Genomic DNA, 19,404 nt, shown 5'->3' with positions numbered 1-19,404 from the left:
CTGGAGATCTGGTAATGGTAGTAGTCTTCAGACAGGTTGCAGAGTGGATGGAGTATGTTGGGTAGAAAGTGATAAAAGTGGAAAAGAAAAGGATGATGGGAGGGTGCTGGTAGGGATGGAATACGGGGAGGGAAAAGTGTTAATGGATCTAATTATGAAATCATGATTGGCACAATTTCTAAGGCAAAAAGTGACCCACAAATTTCAAATTCCAAAAGATCTGGTGGGACCCACACGTGTTAAAAAACGACTATATTTCACACGTGTGGTATTTAATAACTCCTTTATTTGTATTTTGTAATAATCTACTCTCCTAACTCAGTTCTCTTGCATCTCTACCTCCCTACTCTACACCATCAGCATCCAGACCAGCAGCAGAGGTTCATACCCAGCACAGGATACTCATCATCAGCACAGCACACTTGCAGATAGCTTCCAGGTTAGTAAGAAAATCTTTTTCCTTTCCTTCTTGTTTAATAGTATATTAGAGTAAGGAACTGATTGATGTGATGTAGGTTACATATTATGATAAATATTATATGCATTTTTTAGATTTTCTCCACTGCATGTAGAAGCAGGAAGACTTTTTATTTGGGCCTGTTGAATGAGAGTTTGATCTCTTCTTGATGTCCATAGGCTCAATCCATGTTGCACCAAGCTGTATACACACTGAAATGACTAAAGGCATGCTGAGGTATGCTGTCTCTAGAATTTGCAGCAAAACGCGAGGAGAGGATTTTAGAAATCTCAAAATAGTCCAAATTACATTTTGTTGCAAATTTTAAAATGCTTCTTCATCCACCCATTTCATTGTGATTTTGTAAGTTTCTAGGCTATTCAAGGCTGCATAGTTCTTCTATAAACTCAATACATATTGTTTATAGTTGAAAAGATAGAGAATTCATTATAGGGATGCAATATCATGTTGTTTCAAATATCTGCAGAAAAACGCGATTTTGAGCTGTTTAAAATTTCAAATCATCATAATCGCGTTTTGTTGCAAATTTTTTATTTTTGCCTTATCCATTTTGTCATCACCTTCTTTTATCATTCTATGTTCTCCATGTTTCTAATCTTTTTCTATTGCTTTGTATTGACCTTTTCAGAGTGATGGCAAGAACCAAGGCAACTGCAAGGAGGTCTGGCAAGGGGCCAGGGCTTGCAGCAGCAGCAGCTGGGGCTGATGTCAAGGAATCTAGTGTGCCTCCAAAAGGAAGAGTTGCACATGGCAGGAAGGGGAAGCCAATGAGCATGCTGCAGTAAAAGTCCAAGAGGTTAAAGCATTCTGCTGGTGTACTAAAGGAGATCAGGAAACAGCAAAAAGCTATAGGCTTTGCAATCCCCAAGGCACCTTTTCAGAGGCTAGTGAGAGAAATTTGTGATAGCTGGCACCTTGGTTTCAGGTGGAACAGGACTGCCATTCTTTCCTTACAGAAAATGGCAGAGGATTACTTGGAGAAGTACTTTGAAGATGCAATGCTTGTAGCAGCCCATGCTCACAGGGTAACTCTGATGGCCAAGGACTTCAACACATTGTCCAGAGTGAGGTGGAGGTATGACAAGCTGGTCCATCCTGTGGAATGGCAGGACATTAAAATGAGAGATATATTATTAATTCCACCTACAAGGAAATTGAAGGCAGACAAGGTGAAGGTTGTTGAAGTGACCCACTCATCAATGAGCACCAGAGGGAAAGCTGCTTATGAGGAGTCACTGAAGCAGCAAATAGAAGAATCCAAATCTGCTATAGATGTGGAGACTGTACAGATGGATCTACAGATACAGAGAAGGTTGCAGGAGCTGGGCCCTAACATAGTTGTCCATATTGAAGATGATTTTTCAGAGAATAATTTTGACTTGACAAAAGCATGCTTGGCAGCATTGGCTCATAAGAATGAGTATTGCTCAGATACTATCATTCTTGCAATGCTCTAGTAAGTGTCTTTTATTTTACATTTGTTTGCAAAACAATCCTTATTGTACCTCCTCCCTTACACCTTACCTTAATTATTGTTTTGTCCAATGTAGCATGATGAGAAGCTGGCTGAACCATGCTGTACAGCATACAGTTTATATTATTGATCCTGCAATTTCCTTCAAGTTAAGAGATCCAAAGGAAACTCCCATGGATATTTCCAATTGGTTCAGACACTGTGATTTTGATCATGTTGATATTTTGCTACTTCCATACCATAACAAGTATGTGTGTGGCTGCTTCTTTTGGGATTTTCCTTCAAGATTGAGTACTCTTGTAGCCTTTGATTTCTTAATACTTTTTTCCTTATGCAGTGACCACTGGAGCTTTGCTTGTATTGACATCCAGCAGAAGCAATGCTTTTTATTCAACTCTCTTAGAAACACACACAGAGAGGTTAAATTGTAAGTGGTTTGTGTGCTATTTTTAACTTTAAACTTCATTATTTGGATTTAATGCACACTAACTGAATTATATGTATTGCAGTTGTATTAGAAGACTTCTAGATGCATTGGATCAGTGTCCTCCTAATGTCAATCTTTTGGATTCAATAGAGCCAATAGATTTAGAGGTAGAAAGTTGTTCCCTCTACTGATGTCTATTTCATGCTATGCCTTTGAACTTATTGAATAATTTTATTTTGTTTAGACATTAACAGTTTCTAACATATCTTTCCAACTATCCAGACACCACAACAAGATGATTCAAGTAGCTGTGGTGGCTGGAGAGTGCTGATTAGTGCCAAATATATACTTTCAAGCTATTTTGAGATAGGACAGCCAGAGCTTGTAAGAAAAAATAATTTTCATTTAGCTTCAAAAAATTTGATATTGGTACAAAGTGTTCTAAATCATCATATCTCATTGCAGATGAGAGAAGATAGCTTCAACTCGAGCTATGTGTATAGTTTCAGAGCTGATATAATTTGGAAGTTTTTGAAGTATGCCTTCCCCAAACCTATTGTACCAGCTACTGTCGAGTTAGGTGAGAGCTCTAAAGTCCGAGAAGGTGTCATACACCTTGATGACACAGATGATGCAGATGTGGTGCCACAAGAACAAGGACCTAGTGCTGATGAGGAGAAGCCACAAGAACAAGGACCTACTGCTGCTGATGTTATTGAGGAAATGATGGAGCAGCAGCAAACAGATGCTCCAGGGGCAGTAGAGGAGACAATGGAGCAGCACCAAGAGACTGTACACGACAAGATGGAGCAACAGAAAGTAGATTCTCCAAATAAAGATGATACGGTGAGCTTGGACCATGTAGAGCAGCCTCTAGATCAGCCTGTAGATAAATAGAAAATTGTTGTCAAGAATATGTTCTACATATGTAATTAAACACTTCTGTACAGAATTTTATATTTCTGAATATAATACCTTTGTTTATGGAGTCTGTGTTATCTCAATTTTCAAATTTTCAATGTCTTTGCATTTTATTGATCTCTCTCTTCTTTTGAGCACCTGCAAAAAAGCAATATGAAACAATAGGGTAAAGTAAACTAATAGCAGTGCTTAATGAGACTAGGATAAGTCACATGGTATACCTTCTTATTGTTGTAGATAAATAAAAAGTCCTTTGAAATAGAACCTTCTGTCTCAAATAGAATGTCATTGTGCAATTGAGCTAGGGAGCAACATTGTCTTAATGTGATATTGACTAGCACATCGCCATTCTCAACAACATCAATATCAAGAAGTTTATTTTCTGCACCAAAAGAATCTTCATCTTGATCCATTGGGACTAGTTTTGTACCTAGCATTCGACTGCGCTTATAATAAAAAGAAAAAATGAAATTTTGTGATGCAACCATGTACTTCAGTTGCATAGAAGGTTGGACAACCTCACAAAACACTGAACTACATGTCTTCTTATCCCAATCTTTATCCAAAAATTGTGGCATGCATGCCAGACTTGTTGCTTTAACTGTGAACATTGTTTTTGAAACCTTCACTGGAAAGGTATTAAACAAGTCTACAAAAACTGTGAGAGGCATGCACAAAGAAATTTTTATTATCCTTGTGGCAATATTGGGCCTCAGAGCTTTCTGTACTTCTTTGAAAAGCTTGGCTCTATATGCCTCTGTAACACTAAAATGTGGGAGAGGCCAATCCACTGAATTCCATGCTGGAAGGTCTTGTTTTCTTAACACACCATGTGTGTTTGCATTGTCCAGCACAACTGATAAAAATGATCAGTAAAAAATATACCGGATTGAGCTAGCTCTGTTGCACATCGACCTTCGTATTGTTGTTCTCCTATCGATCCATGCAAAACATCTATAAATCCCAGAATACAATCGATGTTTTGCCATGTCTCATACGATGAAGGGTATAAATCTGAAATAAAATAACACAAGAATATCAATAAGCAAAGAAAGAAAGCTTTGTCTTAAAAATCCATGCACCTCATAAAGAACAAAACCACAATAGAAAAATATACAATTAGGCCTGTGTTGCGGAAGATCATTTGGATAGTCTCGCAAGACAAGTTCTTTATGCATGTACACATGCTGAATCAAAACTTCTTTCACCGATATCTTTCCTCTGGTGATTTTAAAATCTCGTACTCTTCCCTTCCATGATACCAAGAAAATATTTTTTGTCTGGGGTCTCTTTCTTTTACTAGGTTGCATGAGCACCCATGCTCCTTTCGAAACAGTAAACCTTTCCCAAGTTCCTTCCGTTTTGACTGTACTTGAATTCTCTACCGAAGAAATAGAAGAAGCAGGTCGACGGGGTAAGGATGTGTGGTATAATTCTGCGTTCATAGCATTATCATCCACAGAGCGTCTTCCACAAGAACGACCATAGTTTTTATTCACCATGGATACCTTGTGAATCTGTAACCACAGCAAAGTAATGTAAACAAGATAACAAAGTGAAGTTTCAAGAAAGAGAAAGTAGGCAGATTTATAGTTGACAAGAAACATCTTACTCTAAGCCAAGCTGGATCAAGGGAGCAGTTTTGGAAAAGAAGAGGTTGCTGCACAATGAGGCAGTGGTGTAGAATGGTAGACCTTTCGAAGGAAAGGCAGCACAACAATTCAAAGTTCAAAGGGAGGTGGAAGCGGGAAGGCCCTTGTCAGAGAAAATGTCAGACTAGATTCTATCTTCATGTCCAAAGATCTTGTGAGAATAAAAAACCAATCTCCACATTAATGTAGCACGCTTGTACCTACATAAAATATTGTTTCTTTTATCTATTTTCTTTTATTTTTATGAATTTCCAACGTTACGTTGGCCCTCTGTTCATTGGTTGAGAGCTTATTTTTCCAAACCGTAAAAGGCCCCAAAATGAGCTCCCTTTTTCCCTAATGACTAATTCACCAAAATATTACATGCTATGCAAACCCCACTATTATTATGGCTATCTTTACAGGGACCCTCAAACTTCAAGAGGCACAATCTATGTATATATATCCCCTACATCCTATAGTGCTCAATTCTAAATCTTGATGCTGGGTGCTTATACATTCTACTAACTTTAGCAAAGGGGAGGAACCCATTGACCTAATGCTACCATCTCTTCCTAGCTCTTATGTCGCTCCCCTCCCTAAACTATAAGAAGGCTTAACATGGATGCTAACGCATGGTTGGGTAGAGGCTTGGGACACACACCAACACCTCCTCTTACATAATAGTAAAATTTATCATCCATATGGAATTATTTTCCTTTTTGACATAATTTGTGCACATTTACAAACTCTATTAAACAAGCTTAATATATGACTTGGCCAAAATCACATAGAGTACCCCACATTCCTTGGGGTACTCTGGGAGGAAGAGGATCATTTATTCATCACCAAGAAGCCACCATCGCCTTCCAATGATGGGGATGGGGATAAGAGGGATGATATAGAGGACAAAACCTACTCAGTGTTTAGTCCTATAACTTCCTATTTATCTACTATTTATGAAAACAAAAATATAGATGACCCCCATGCACCACTAAAAGAGAGAGATTTTCCTAACACATCTTTTGATTTTCCCACTAACCCTCTCGTTGAGGAACCACTAGACGCTAGCTAGAGCCGAAGCCAATCCTTTTCCACATGAGTAAGATGTGGCGGGTCCTCCTATAGATCCCATCCTAGATCTCCTAGCCCTAGAATATGAGAAAATTATCATGGTTCGGAATCCCCTTTTGAACCCTTACTTGATGCACATGCCCTACTGTAGATAAACCCATTCAACCCAACCACTCCTCTCTAAGATGAGGCCTATGCAATAGGGTTTCATCCTTCATATGTACCATACCCTTTAGTGGGTGACAAGCCATAAGATAGAGAGCTGGGGAAAATGGAGCAACAAGAGACCTTATGGTCTAATGTCGCACGCCGCAGCTCAAGACTAGCCAACCCATGGTTGGCAGATTTTCTTATGATTTCCCATGCATACAAGTAGTGGAGGCATGAGAATTCGGTTGAGTCACTTTCCCACACATACAAGCAGTGGAGGAGGCTACAAGAATATTCAAGTGGAGGTTGATGCGCCCAGGTTGCACTTACCAACTTTGGTATCCCCAACAAGCCTAGAGATTGCCTTTCCTCACCACCATCAAAGAATATTTTGACATCTACATGGCATCTCTGGTGCTTGCGATGATGAGTGGACCCCTTATATATGCCGATCTCAAAAGAATATTTACACCTAGGGAATTCTACAAAAAGTGTGCTCGTGACCCGCAATTTATATACAATTTTCCATACTTTAAGCACAACACTTTTGAGTCCCTTAATCAGTAGTGCTAGTATATATGCTCACCAACTATCCATGCATGTGGCAACTCATTCCTGATCCAATAATTGTAGCCATAGCTAGATTTTTTATGCTCATCATCCTTCTCATGGACATTCATCGCCTACGCTACCTTCCCTCTTATATGCACACAACATTTGAAGACATGATTGACACAAACTTCTGGTGATCATTGCACTTCTTGCACTGTACACTATGTGTCCTCTAGACACAAAAAAAGCCGCTACAAGGAATACTGGGATAGCAAGCCCTATGAAAATAGATTCTAAGGATAGAATCTACATCAAGTAGAGGGGGATGTTAACCATTTTGGGATTAACTTAGTCTCTCTCCATTACACATGAGAGACAGCATAATAAGTGTCATGTAATGGCACTCTAAAGATTGTAATTATGAGAATAGTTGGCTATGCCATAAAACCATGTAATTTGTAACCATCGAGTCTATCTTTTATTAAGTTTTAGGCACCCAAGTGTGAATAAGGGACAAATGAATAAATAATGTTCTTCTCATAATGCAAGACATGCTCTCTCTTTGTGCCAATTGAGTTTAGTCTTATCTCCTTGCTCTCTTGTTTGTCCATAGTGTGTGTGTGAGAGAGACAGAGTTGAGAGGAGAGAGTGGTGCATGTTTCTTAAATGCTTGTGCTCTTGAGCGTGAGAGTTGAGAGGAGTGAATGTCCTTGTGGAGAACCATGGCAACCTCATGGTGACAACTTGAGGAGGAGGCAAGAGAGTGGTGCTATCTACCACTAGCAAAGCTTGGAGTCTACCGAGATACAAGTTTGGACACCGGAAAGTACCCCATGACAAGTTAAGGTGAGAATTTTTCTTTGCATTACGGGAGGGATGGTGTAGCTTGTAACACTATTTGAAACTCTGTCTAACTCCACTCCAGCTTTGCTCACTCCTCAAAGCCCTCCTCCGAGAGTAACGAGTAATATCCAACAAGTCCTCTCACGTCATGTGAGAGACCCCGACCTCCCTGTTTATGGATCACTCTTTGCTATGCTAGGGAAAACTTCGGATCAACAATGCCCAAAACTCAATAGTAGGTAGCTAAGTCAATATCATATTTGCACATTGGGCCTTTAACGTATTTCACCAGGCTAGAGGGAGATGCAAAAGAGGTGGAAGAAATGACCACATCTTAGTGTGTATACCCCTATCACATTGAGGGGATGAAAACAAATGAGCACTCTCCCTCATGTAGAATCTATGGGGCATCAGCAAATGAATGGTCATTATGCTAGAATCTCAGAAGGAGGCCAAGGATATAGAGAAAGATAGGGGATTGTGCACTCCTCAACTACGAGCAATATGTTAAGGCTACTGAAAGAAGTGCTCGACTCTATACTGTTGAGAGTCATGGTATCATGTGCATGATTATGGTGATTAGTACTAATCATACATTTATCTAGTGCTTAAGAAAATCTAAGGTGGGTGATGTCTAAGCTTAAACATGATGATTAACTACTAAACTAATTAAGCTTATACTCAAGAACAATTAGGTTACAAGATTGAGACTTGTACTCATAAAGAGGCTTGAGAGCTTTCTTCATATTTCATTGCTTGAAATGGACCCTTTTATATGAGGAGGTACACCCTTGGGCTTGTACATCAATGTGGGATAATTCTCTTTGCTCATGTGTCTTCATGCTAGGCTTTGCTCTTTCTTGGCTCACTCAACTCACTCCCTGTTTCTTCCTTATGCTTTATGGTACCACATTTCTCAACATATTCTCTACTATGTGTTTTCAACCAAAATTCAGGAAACATCATTTTTCAATCAAAATCCAAATCAACTCATCAATTCTCAACCAGAATTTTAAAATCATATCAACCACATTCGAATTCATCATCTGGATAGCATTTTTGCTTATAATTTCAAGGTCTTAGATTTACTCGTATATGACCTCCTCAACCTCTGTTTCTAGTCCCTCATTTTTACCCTCATCTGCTCCTTCCTCAACCTCATATGGTCGACCTCTTCTTATATCTAGTCATTGCACTACCTATGAATAATGTTGGCTCTATTGTATGGTGTGTTTGTGAAAAAGCAAGCATGAAAAATATACATAGCGAAAATACATGATACATTAACATACATGTAAGTAAAAAAATAAAAGATAGGTAGGCATTATATGCAAAAATAGCCGCACCACCACATGGGATGCTCTCTATGGCAAGCCATACATTGGCCCCAACCTAAGATCCAAGAGCCTCAACACTTGAAAGTCGGGTATGTGTCAATAACTCGAAGGGACACAAGGGAGGGACAGTAACCTAGGTGTGGAAGTGATCAAAATATCCAATAAAGATTAAGTGAATGATTAAGTGAAAAAATAATATAGATTAGGAAGAGAGGAAGCTCTAAGAGTGAACAGTGAGAATGGGAGGGGAGGGGGATTTTTATACGTCGATCAAGTTAGGGTTAAGTTTTTTGACACAAGAGACGTGTCAATAAGCGATTGGTTATTGCCACATAACTCAATTGCGTTACATGAAAATTATGAAAAAAATTAGACCTCATATGGTAGTGTAAATCATCTAATGATTATCCGCATAACTCAATTGAGTTCCATGAAAATACCGATAAAAATAAATTGGGTAACATTGCACACGTGGCCCATTCAATCAGTATTTACATAACTTGATCGAGTTACGTGGAAATTGTATGTTTTTTTGAAATGCCTACCATGCATTCAAATAACTCATTTCCATCAAGCATTAGTAAGTATCCACGTAACTTGGTCGAGTTACATGAAAAATATAGTTTTTTAAATTGTGCATTCTATGCACAATGATTTTTAAATGGCATTCTATGCAATGATTTTTAAATTGTGCATTCTATGCAATGATTTTGGAATGCATGCTTGATGCACATGAATGCCATGGGTTGTTAAGTAACTCGATCGACTTACATGGTGGAATTCCACATAGGTAGCTCATAACTCGATTGAGTTCCATGGTGGATGTCCACCATGGAACTCAATCGAGTTACATGGTGGACGTCCCACCACGTAACTCAATTGAGTTATGTGATACCTACGTGGATGTCCACACCGTGTAACTTGATAACTCAATAGAGTTATGTGGATGTCCACCGTGTTCACCTCCTAACTTGAGGGAATGTACGTGGATGTCCACCAAGCAACTCGGTTGAGTTACACATTGTCTTTGTGGATGTCCACCATGTAATTCGATCAAGTTATGTGGTCATTGGTGTCCCAAGTGGAAAGGGTGGTAACTCAGTTGAGTTACCTTTGAAGACTCTGTTGATTGCCACTTGGCATGATGCAATTGGAAGCATAACTTGATCAAACTACATCAACAAAGGTGTCCCATCCACCCGACACAATCCCAAAGTGATGACCCTTATTGTACAAACACCCATATATATGTATATATGTATGTATGTATATATGTATTATATATATCACATATACATACATACATACACACACACACACACATATACATATGTTACATATACATGCATGTGTAATATATATAATATATACATATGTATATATATACGTATGTTAATTATATATGTATATGTAATGTATTAGTATATACATACATATATGTATGTATGCCATATATATAACATACATATGTGTGTGTGTGTGTGTGTGTGTGTGTGTAGATATATATATAAATTTAAATACCATATTAGCGAGTTTGGGAAAGTCCCAATTCTCATTTTGCAAGATGAAAAAATGGGGGGCATGGTGACATATCGTTGGAAAGCTCTTGAAGAAAAGGTTTTAAATCCACATTCTTCGATAACTTTGGAATTAGTATGCTCAAGATACACCAAAAAGTAGATTGAGAAGAAATTTCCCAAAGTAATGGGATTTCCCAAACTCCCTAATATGGTCTTTAGATGTGTGTGTGTGTGTGTGTGTGTGTGTGTGTGTGTGTGTGTGTCTGTGTTATATTTATATACATGTGAGACCCCTACCCCTTTATCTATGGTAGCGTAATCAACTGAGGGTAGAGGGTCTCATATTATAATATCCTAACACTTGTTTATTTTATCAGCTCCTCATAGATGGATCTTACATTCTCTCCCACTTGAAGATCTGAGATGTCTACGTCTCACAAATTGGGGATCATATTTCCTCTTTCTCCCAAGTAGCATATTTCCTCTTTCTCCCAAGTAGCATCTTGAGAACTTCCATTTAATTAAATATTCTTTTAAGATCCTGTTTTAAGGGGATCTTCTCTAACATCCAAAATTGACTTTGGGACCTTGGGTGAGAAAAGCAAACCTGATCATTATCCAATGTATGACTTGAATTTGGGATATATCTTTTAATAAGCTCACATGAAAAACATTATGGGCTTTCAAGTATGAAGGAAGTAAAAGTACTGAGGAAGTGAAAGGTCATAAGCTTGGTCTTTGACTCTCAAAAAAGCATATGCTTTGTGAGGGTTTCCAAGACTTTATGCACATGCTTCTAATGATCTGTAACATTCTTGGTATAGACAAGAATATCATCAAATAAGACTAAAACAAAATCATCCAGATGCTTTTGAAAATTTTGTGCATCAATCAATTAAAGGTACTAGGGACATTAGTTAATCTTAATGGCATTATTGTGAACTTATTATGTATATATTGGCATTTATTAAAAGCCATCTTAGGAATATCATGCTCCTTAATCCTAATCTAATAGTACTTTAACTTTAAGTTAATCTTTAAAAATATCTGAGCTCCATGTAATCATTTTAATAGCTTATCTATTCTAGAAATATGTTATTTTTTCTTAATGTGGTGACTTGATTCAACCTTTGATAAATTAATGCAAAGTTCGAGAGTCCTATCCTTCTTTTTCTAAAAAAGAAGGGTGCCCTAAGGCAATACACTGGGTTGCACAAAGCCTTGCTCCAATAGTTACCTCAATTGTTCCTTGAGTTCAATTGCTTTTAGGAACCCACCATCTTATAAGCTCTTTTTGCAAGTTGGATGAGCTCCAAGTATCATTTATATCTCATAATCTACCTCATGAGTCAATGGCATTTTGGACAAATCTTTAGAAAATATGTCAACATGCTCACTTAACCATTTGGGTTCCTTAATATTTGACTCTTTTCTTGTAGTATTATGCTTAGCAACATAAACTGACTACTTCTTAAGTCCCTTCATAAATTGTTTACTTCTTCTTAAGTCTTCATAAATCGTCTACTTCTTCAATTCCTTCAATAGCTTAGACACCTTTACAAGTTATAGGGTAGGAGCTCTAGTTACTCCAATCCATTATACCTTATTCTTATAAAGATCCATGAAAGAAATAGTCCCCTTATAATAGTAGATGTCAACTTGATATTCTATGTAAGTTAGTCTATCTCAATAATCCCATCACATATGCCTAAGTATCTGACTCTTTTCTTGTACGATTAAGCTTAACAACATAAATTATCTACTTCTTTACAAATTTTCTACTTCTTAAGTTACTTCAATATCTTAGATGCCTTTATAAGTTATAGGGTAGGAGCTCTTGTTACTTCAATCTATTGCACCTTGTTCTTGTGAAGATCCATGAAAGAAATAGTCCCCTTTAGATGTCAAGTTGATATTCTACGTTAGCTAGTCTATCCCAAGAATCCCATCATATATGCTTGAGTATAAAATTTTAAACTTAAATTCTATTAGATTCCCATTTAAGGAGTGATGAATCACATCTATCTCATAGTGCATGAAAATAATCTCTCAACTAGATAATTCTTAGTTTACTCTGCTTTTCGTTGATTACTAGTTTATGCAAGCATCTAAGTGAAATGAATGAATGAATGCTTCCTAAATCAACCAAAAGCTTAAAATCATTACTTGGAAATAGGTTGAGGTTTGTATTACTAAAAGCTTTTGATTTTAACCCATGATAACATGAATTCTCCTTTCTTCTTCCTTTTGTTCCTCCTATCCAGCTACTATAATGGTATTAAATGTTGTTGATGATGACTAGGCTAGAAGTGGCCTCCTCTGATTTCTTAAGTTCTGAGAGAAAGGGGGTCCTTGATTTCTCTAGGCTAAAACTACAAGCCTTAGGTAATAGCAGGATCTTGGAGCAAAGTCGAAAAAAGGTAACAACAATATGTACCTTTGGATAATCATTTGTTAAGTGACCTGCTATAGTGACGATTGGCATTTGAAACATTTATGCTCCTTCATGAGCTAAAACTATACTTATTCTCAAGGCATCCTAAGGTAGTAATCCTAGCCTCTGAGCCCAATGGCCTTTGAGGCTTGGCTCTAATCCGGTCCCTAATTTCTCTTTGGCTTCGGTCATCACACCTGGAATTAGATGGGGCTCTCTTCAAGGGAGGGGGAAAAAAGGGTTTCTTCTAGGCTATCTCCTTAGGAAAATCTTGTGAAAAATCCTCAACCATTCTCACTACTTCAGCTATGAAAGAGGGATTCACACTCTTCACTAGACTATCTAGAGGAGGATCTAACCAACCACAAATCGATGAATAAGGGTCTCATCATCCATCATCGTAGAAGCATAAGACTGATGGTATACTTTGATGGATTTCCTTACCTGAGATAATTCTATAAATTCATTCATCTTATCCTCTTGGAATTATGGGGGACAAAACCTTTATCTGAGGTAAGCTTTCATGTCTTCCCATCTGAGTTAAGTATGGTTCCCTTAATTTCTTTGCATAATGTTAGGCAAGACCCATCTTACTTTGGTTGTTCTACCCCGTAATGTCAAAGTACTCACCTCCCCATCCCAAATGGAGAGCTTTGCCACTTCAGATGGGGGAGGGGTGGGGTTATATATATATATATATTCAATTAGAGAGAGAGAGAGAGAGAGGGAAAGAGTTTCAATATTTAAAATCTTTCCTCTCTCTCTCTCTCTCTCTCTCTCTCTCTCTCTCTCTCTCTCTCTCTCTCTCTCCCAGTTGTGAGGCCCTCTCTACCCTCTCTCTTTTGCCCTCCCTCTCTCCCTATCCCTCTTTCCTCTTTTCCCTCCCTCTCTCTTTTACACCACCACCAAAGACAAACATAGAGAGAGAGAGAGAGAGAGAGAGAGAGAGAGAGAGAGAGAGAGAGAGAGAGAGAGAGAGAGAGAGAGAGATGGAGAAGTTTTCATACTAGAAAAAATAAATTAAAGATGTTACCCACCCCTTCCCCATCCCAAGTGTGGCGAGAACTCACCACTTAGGATGGAGGAGGGCTTGGTTTTATTTTAAATGATTTTTATGTATTTTAGATTTTTTTCATTAATTTCTCATGTTTTAACAACGAGAGAGAGAGAGAGAGAGAGAGAGAGAGAGAGAGAGAGAGAGAGAGAGAGAGAGAGGGAGGGAGCGATGTATGGCAAGGGAGATATATATATATATATATATATATATTAATAAAATCCAAAATCCAAAATTTTTTAAAGCCACCGATCCCCCATATCAAGTGGAGAGCTTGCTAGTAGGGATGAGGGAGAGATGGAGTTTTTTTTTAGAATTTGGAAAATTTTTATACCTTCTTTAAAAAAAGACCCTGCCCCGCCCCCATCCCATGTGGCAAGCTTGAGGGTTAGAATGGGAAAGAAGTGGGGTTTTTTATTTTATATTCAATTTTAAACTTTTGATTTTTTATTTTTAACACATTCTCCCTTGCATTAGAGAGAGAGAGAGAGAGAGAGAGAGAGATAGAGAGAGAGAGAGAGAGAGAGAGAGAGAGAGAGAGAGGAGTTTTAATGAAAGAAACAGAGAGAGACAGGGGAAGGAATCTCATTTGGTTCTAGATGAGTCTAGAACATGCACAAAATAGTCACACCTAAATGTCCTGAAATATGCAATTGAAGGTTTCCTACCATAATAATCCTATTAAGGTGTCATGCCCTCAACTAACTTTGTGTAACTCTTATAATGTTAATTGCCTCCTTAGCCCAAAAAGAATTATGCATTCCTTTGATCATACTCTATGACATTACAACTATGCAATTCTTGTGCTCTATAACACCATTTCGTTGTGTAGAGCAACTTTCATATCCCTCTTGATCATGTGCTGCTTGCAGTAGGCAGTAAACTCACTTGATATGAATTATCGTCCTCAATCTAGTGAATTCTCCTCCTTGATTTATTCAAGGAGGAAAATTCACTTGATGTGAATTCTTCTCCTCGACTTATTCAAACTTCTTTAGCCTCTTTCTTGTCTCATTCACTACCAAGCTATGCCATATTTTGAATTCCAAAAGCTTCAAGCTTACCCCAAAGAAAATACACCCACATCTTCCTACTAATGTCATCAAACAGTAATAGGAAGTAGGAAGAAGCACCTAAGGCAATGTTGGCCTTTTACCACTAAGATTTGCATCATGTACAAGCTCTAGAGGAGCTTGTGCACAATTCTTGCTTTCTTTTGGAAATGCATGCCGATGTTTCTTGCCCATCATACAAGATGTGCCACAATCCTAAACCTTTGCATCTCTTTTAAGACTGCAAAGCTCAATGCCCAAATCTCTCATGCCATAGCTCTCATATTATGACATTGGCTTGGGTTATAAAATCGGATAACTCATATAAGTTGTTGTGCTAGATTCCTCTCTCAACAACATTTTTACTGGAATCTATGATGAATTCACCATTCTTATTGAAGAGAACCTTCAAGTCATGATCAGCTAATGGCTACAACTCTGACAACAGATTATCCTCTTGATGCCTAGCACATATAGGGCATTGGGGACAACTTCTAAAAATGAAATGGTACCTGAAACCATGATTGGGCATTTGGCATTGTTTCTAACCACTACTAGGATGGACTCCCCCAAATTCTTGAGGGTGATATACCCACAACCTTGAGGGGGTATACTAGCCCTTTTGACCGGTCATATGCCAAGATGTGTCAGTGTCCCTAATCCATGAACCATTGGAAATTGAGGAACTAGGATGGACTCCCCCACAGTCTTAAGGGAGGTATACTAGCCCTTTTGAATGGTCATATGTCGAGTAGGCCACTATCGATGATTTATGAACCATTTGATGATGCTGAGGAATGTTCTACCTTTGCACATATTTCTTATATTGACACATATAGCTCCAATTTTGCTTAAGCACTATTCTTGGACTCCTTCTTCAAAGGCTCAAAGTGTTATTCTTCTCATCTTCTTTCTTCAGTCTCTCTACATGATTTGACCACATGACCATGTCGCGTAGAAACACTTTGCCTTTGATTTCTTCTTCTCACAAGCATTGGGTTTACCAGAGTCCTTTCCCTTGTCTTTGTTTGCATTGAAAAGAATATAGCATCACTACCAGCATTGTGTTAAACTCCTCAAAAGTAAGAGGCAGGTTATACACCTGTATGTTAGTGAGGTCACCAAAATATCATACTTCAGGGGTAACATTTTGATGTATCTTCATGTTAATTTGGCACTGGTCTTAGTGGTTCCACACTATCACCATATTTGATCTTGCATCTTCTTTATCTTCAATATGAACTGCTCTACTGCTTCTCCATCAAAATGCCTTTCTATTACAAGCTAATTCTTAAGGTTTTAAAAACTTGTATGATTCTGCATCCTATACTAGTTCTTAAAAACTTGCCATGCTTCAGAAGCTATGTTAGTATGTTGAATCAAGGTCATTACCAAATATCAGTGACTTTGGCATGTAGTGTCTCTGCATTCCTTTGCCTCCATGCCAAAGCAAGAGTAGTATCTGGTGGTATAGTTTGTCGTAGTATGTGGTCATTACCAAATATCAGTGTCGTTGGTGATGATGGCACATAGTGTATCTACATTCCTTTACCTCCATGATGCCAAAGCAAGAGATCAGGATCTAGTGCTAGTGGCTTTGTTATGGGTCCAGAGTAGGACCCTATCATATGCTCTCGATAACATGGGTACTTTGCAGCTACGTAGAGGAAGAGAAGGCCTTCAGCCATAGAGCCAAATGCGCATGTACCCATCCCACCTGGCTATATGTAGTGGCTTTCTTGCCCACACTAGCCTAGCTAGCCACGGTACTCTGACCCGGATGACTCACCCCTGAACCTCGGACTTACTCGCCGCTACATGCACTCTGGCGTGCATACTCAAAGCTCGATCAAGCCTCATGTGCATTACATGATACGCGACGTTACCTCCCCCTTAAGAAGAGTTTTTTCGTTTAAAAAAGAACTCTAGGTAGTTCTTGGTTAGCGTATTTAAACGATCCCATGTAGATGCTTCTTGTTCCCTGTCTTTCCATTTAACAAGTGCCTCTTGGTACACAGTATGCCTTGTGTTCCGATCCCTGAATTCTAGAATCTTTTTAGTTTCGTGTGGAATAGACAGTGGTTCAAGAAGTTCTACCAAAACTTTAGGAATAACTATGTTCTCCTTATGATCAACTGTTTTTTGAAGTCTATTGACATGAAAAAGGAGAGCTTTCTAGAAACTCAAGTTTGTATGCTATGCTACCAATCTTCTTAAGGATTTTGAATGGATCGCAATATCTAGGAGAAATTTTTTGACACTTTCCTGTTTTGAGAGTCTCCAACTTCGCAGCAGGGACTTTCAAGAAAACAAAGTCACCCTCTTCAAAGGTCACTTCTCTGCGGCTCTTGTCTCAGTATACATTTTTGCACGACCTTGTGCACTATGAATTCTATTTCTTGCTACTTTTAGCATATCTTGCATGTCTTAAAGGAAACCCTTGATAGACTAAATCTTCTCCTTTTATAGCCCTATGGCCACACCCTATGGCCACAGGAGATCTCAGGGTTGGAAACCATACATTAACATGAATGGACTAAATCTAGTGAATGTTTCAAACTATTATAAGAAGACTCTAAATGTGGTAGGTTCTCCTTCCAATTTGATTACTTTTTACTATTTCACTTTTATAGTAATTGTTGCAAAGTACATTGGTGTCATAGGAATGCACTAATATCACAATTGTACTAATACCCATAATAGTTTTACTAATACCCATCACTAATACTTTTGTTGTAGGACTCCAAGTACAAGCTATTGCGCATAGTACAGTGCCCTAGTCCTGAAATTAAGGTCCCAAGCAATGTCTCGGGGGATTTACCTAAAAATATGTAAGTATAGCACGTGAGTTCAAATGAGGGGGTTTTTTAATTCAAAATTTTAAGGTAAATTTACATAAATACATTTACAAAAGAGTTTTTTTAATCGATTTGAAAAAAATAAATACATTTACAGAAGGGGTTTTTTAATTTAAAATTTTAAGGTAAATTTACATAAATACATTTACATAAGGGGTTTTTAAATCAAATTTGAAAAAGAAATCATAAGTCCATAAAGAAAAAGAGGTCTTTTTATTCATAAAAAATTTACACGTAAGGGGTTTTTTAAATACCCCTTGATCGCACGTGATACATAGGGTTTCTTAGTAGTGCACCCCCCGAGTGCACTGTCCAAATAATTAGTATAGTACTAGCTTATACTTTTTACATAAATAGTATAATATTGGCTATAAATATGACATAATTTAGGTACACCGTTTAGAAATCTCAAGAAATTATTCACTAGCACTAAATAGTTTTTATAAATAAGTACTATTGTGTGAAGGAAAAGTATTATTAGTATAGTACAAGACTACACATGAATTACTACTGTGCAAGGCAAAGTATTGTTCTAGTATAGGATAAAACTACACATGAATTACTATCGTACAAGGTAAAGTCTTGTTAGTATGGTACAATACTGCACATGTGTTACTACAGTACTTACTAGGCAAAGTAATGTTAGTGTAGTACACTACTGCTCACAAATCTACCAAAGGAAGCATAGTATAGTACTATAGTCATTGCCTAAGCACCAACTAAACTAGCGTAGTATATGTTGTAGTACTTTTTTAGTATAGTACAAGTTGATGAAGTACTCCTTATAGTTCTACCAAGGAGAACTAAGTATAGTATTTTCCAATACTATTGTCATTGCCTAAACACTTAGTATAGTATTGTATAGTACTATTGACATTGCCTAAACACTTAGTATAGTATTGTATAGTACTATTGACATTGCCTAAACACTTAGTATAGTATTGTATAGTACTATTGACATTACCTAAACACAAAATGAACCACATGACGAGAGAGAGAGAGAGAGAGAGAGAGAGAGAGAGAGAGAGGCGGATAGCAACGATGGAGACCACAACAACCTCGATGGTGCATGCAACAATTACAGTATGGCAGGAGTTCAAATTACCCTCTTGGAGGAAGCCATGGCATAGTATTGGGCATTACTTGTCTAGTCTTGTTTGTCACCTAGAGCACAAAGACTTGACTACATGAAGCATATATGCAGAGAGGAGCACGTCTGGAAGAAGAGTTGCAAAGCAAAAAAAAGAAAAAAGCAAGAAGAAAATAGATATGCACGGTACCTTAATTCAGCTATAGGTTTTTGCTAGTATGGAAGGTAAACTAGAAGGCTTCCATTGAACCTGCTTCCCAAGGAGGAAGCACTGCAATGAATGTGTGTGTGTGTGTGTAAAAGAGAGAGAGAGAGAGAGAGAGAGAGAGCCGAGATTGGAGGGAGAAAGATGAGTGACGAAGAGAAGGTGCAAAAACTTCCTCAAGGTAGATTCTTTAAATTTTTGGAAAAAAAATTAAAAATATTCTTATCTTCCCTCCTAAATACAAGCCCTTATTAAGGTCAAAATAGTACTCTTAGCACTACTGGAAGTATTGCCAAAAACAATA

The 19,404-nt window shown here is 37.9% G+C and overlaps 1 protein-coding gene across 1 annotated transcript; it reads left to right on the top strand.

Moving 5' to 3' along the window:
• Positions 1-674: 674 nt before the first annotated feature.
• LOC147620496 (uncharacterized) lies at positions 675-16,637 on the top strand. Its single transcript, XM_086825323.1, has 6 exons — positions 675-694; positions 2,290-2,379; positions 2,462-2,546; positions 2,662-2,763; positions 2,845-3,090; positions 16,560-16,637. The coding sequence occupies exons 1-6, from the start codon at positions 675-677 to the stop codon at positions 16,635-16,637; spliced, it is 621 nt and encodes a 206-aa protein (XP_086681449.1).
• Positions 16,638-19,404: the final 2,767 nt, after the last annotated feature.

Source organism: Cibotium barometz, chromosome 31 (genome assembly GCF_041138505.1).
Source record: "Cibotium barometz isolate CiBa-2024 chromosome 31, ASM4113850v1, whole genome shotgun sequence".
Taxonomy (NCBI): Eukaryota; Viridiplantae; Streptophyta; class Polypodiopsida; order Cyatheales; family Cibotiaceae; genus Cibotium; species Cibotium barometz.
The sequence above is the reverse complement of the archived record's forward strand: the minus strand, read 5'-3'. Positions and strand labels throughout refer to the sequence as shown.